The sequence below is a fragment of the Sinocyclocheilus anshuiensis genome, unplaced genomic scaffold (genome assembly GCF_001515605.1).
Source record: "Sinocyclocheilus anshuiensis isolate Anshui unplaced genomic scaffold, SAMN03320099.WGS_v1.1 scaffold466, whole genome shotgun sequence".
In the NCBI taxonomy this organism is placed as follows: Eukaryota; Metazoa; Chordata; class Actinopteri; order Cypriniformes; family Cyprinidae; genus Sinocyclocheilus; species Sinocyclocheilus anshuiensis.
Genome location: NW_015544159.1, coordinates 355,404 through 356,974, shown reverse-complemented (window position 1 = coordinate 356,974; position 1,571 = coordinate 355,404). Strand labels below are relative to the sequence as shown.

Sequence of the window (1,571 nt, the reverse complement as noted above, 5' to 3'; positions counted from 1 at the left end):
GACGACCCCGGGCTGGACTCCGCTTCGTCCACGGTGAAAGCCGATCCGGCGATCCACAGCGCGAAGTTGATGTATTTCCTCAGCGACCAGCACGGATCAGCTCTAGGCATGACGAAGAGGATATCGTCCTCTTTTGGAAGATTTTGGGCGGTGTTATGCAAATCTTCCCACATCGTGATGTAGACATTTGGGGCGTGTTAGAACGAGGCGTTTTAGGAGGGCGTGGACAAGTCTTAACTTTTATAAAGAATATCTCTTTGGATTTGAGACTTTAGTCTTTGCAACTTTACAGATCTTTTTTATGCACAAGAGCTTGTAACACTCCAAAGAGAAAGGAAAAAATGAAATCGCATCATATGATCCCTTTAAATATGTTACATAGTTTAGAGCCTTCATGCTACACTATCATTTTCTCTTATAGAGATTATTTTTGTCTTATCTCCCAGGTGTCTGTGGTTAACCAACTGGACATGCAGGTGGTCGTATCCAACGTGTCGCCCACTGTAGTTGAACAGAACAAGGATCAGCTGATTGGGTAACGTGTTCTATACAAACACACTCTTAACCCTTACATACTCCCCAACATAACGTTCCTGGCAGCCGCAGAGTGCTTGAAGTTGTAATGTATGCATGAGTACTTGACTCCTGCGGGTGCAGATGTTTATGTTGGGGATAAATCAGTGGGCTGCTTGATTCTGTCAACCCCTCTTAGATAGAAGCAGGACCCACACTGTGTAACATCTGTGGCAAGAGCAGAATAACCAGAAACTCCACCTTCCTCTGTCAGCCATGGATAGCACTTATCCCTTGCCTTTCTCTCAAATAAAATGTTTAAATAAATAGTTTACCAAAAATATGTCATAATTTACTCACTTCATATTGTTACCTAAATTACGTTGTTGTTGTTTTTTTATTGAACATCTGCAATATAACAAAGAGTGAAAAATTGAAGGGGGTCTGAATACTTTCCGTACCCACTGTATATATATAATATTTTTTTTTCATTGTTTGTGGTATAATATTTGCAAACATCCCACCTATTACGTAATTGCCACAAACCAGTGTCAGTGTTATTTACTGAAAATCATAGCTGCAGCGCTCATATTTTGTGCTTGTGTACCAAATCAAATGTGCAATGTCTATGATGCCGAACATGGCTAAATTATCGTGTCAAAACTCATCTATTGAATTTGTGCTAGTGCGAATGAGATTAGAGAGATTTTTTAGTGAACAAAATACAGTCGCATAAACACTTTAGTTACAAATGTTACTGGAAGAGTTCACCCAAAAATGTAAATGATAAATATTTGTGGTTTAACTATTTCTTAATTAAACTGAATTTAATAAGTTTGCTTATTAAAAAAATAGCTGCACTTTAGTTTGGGGACCAATTCTCACTATTAGCTAACTATTAACTATGACTCTTGCCTCAATAAACTCTAAAAAATTAATAGTTACAGTAGTAAGGTAGTTGTTAAATTTAGGTATGGGGCAGGATTAAGAGATTTGAATAATGGTTATGCAGAATAAGGCATTAATATGTGCTTCATAAGTAATAATATACAGACAAT

The 1,571-nt window shown here is 37.7% G+C and overlaps 1 protein-coding gene across 1 annotated transcript in view; it reads left to right on the top strand.

The window, feature by feature from the left end:
- Nucleotides 1–1,571, top strand: part of pcdh15b (protocadherin-related 15b) — a 216,475-nt gene that overhangs the window by 185,814 nt on the left and 29,090 nt on the right. The window contains exon 29 of the mRNA XM_016495480.1: nt 447–535. Coding sequence (XP_016350966.1) covers nt 447–535 — 89 coding nt within the window. The remainder of the gene's footprint in view (nt 1–446; nt 536–1,571) is intronic.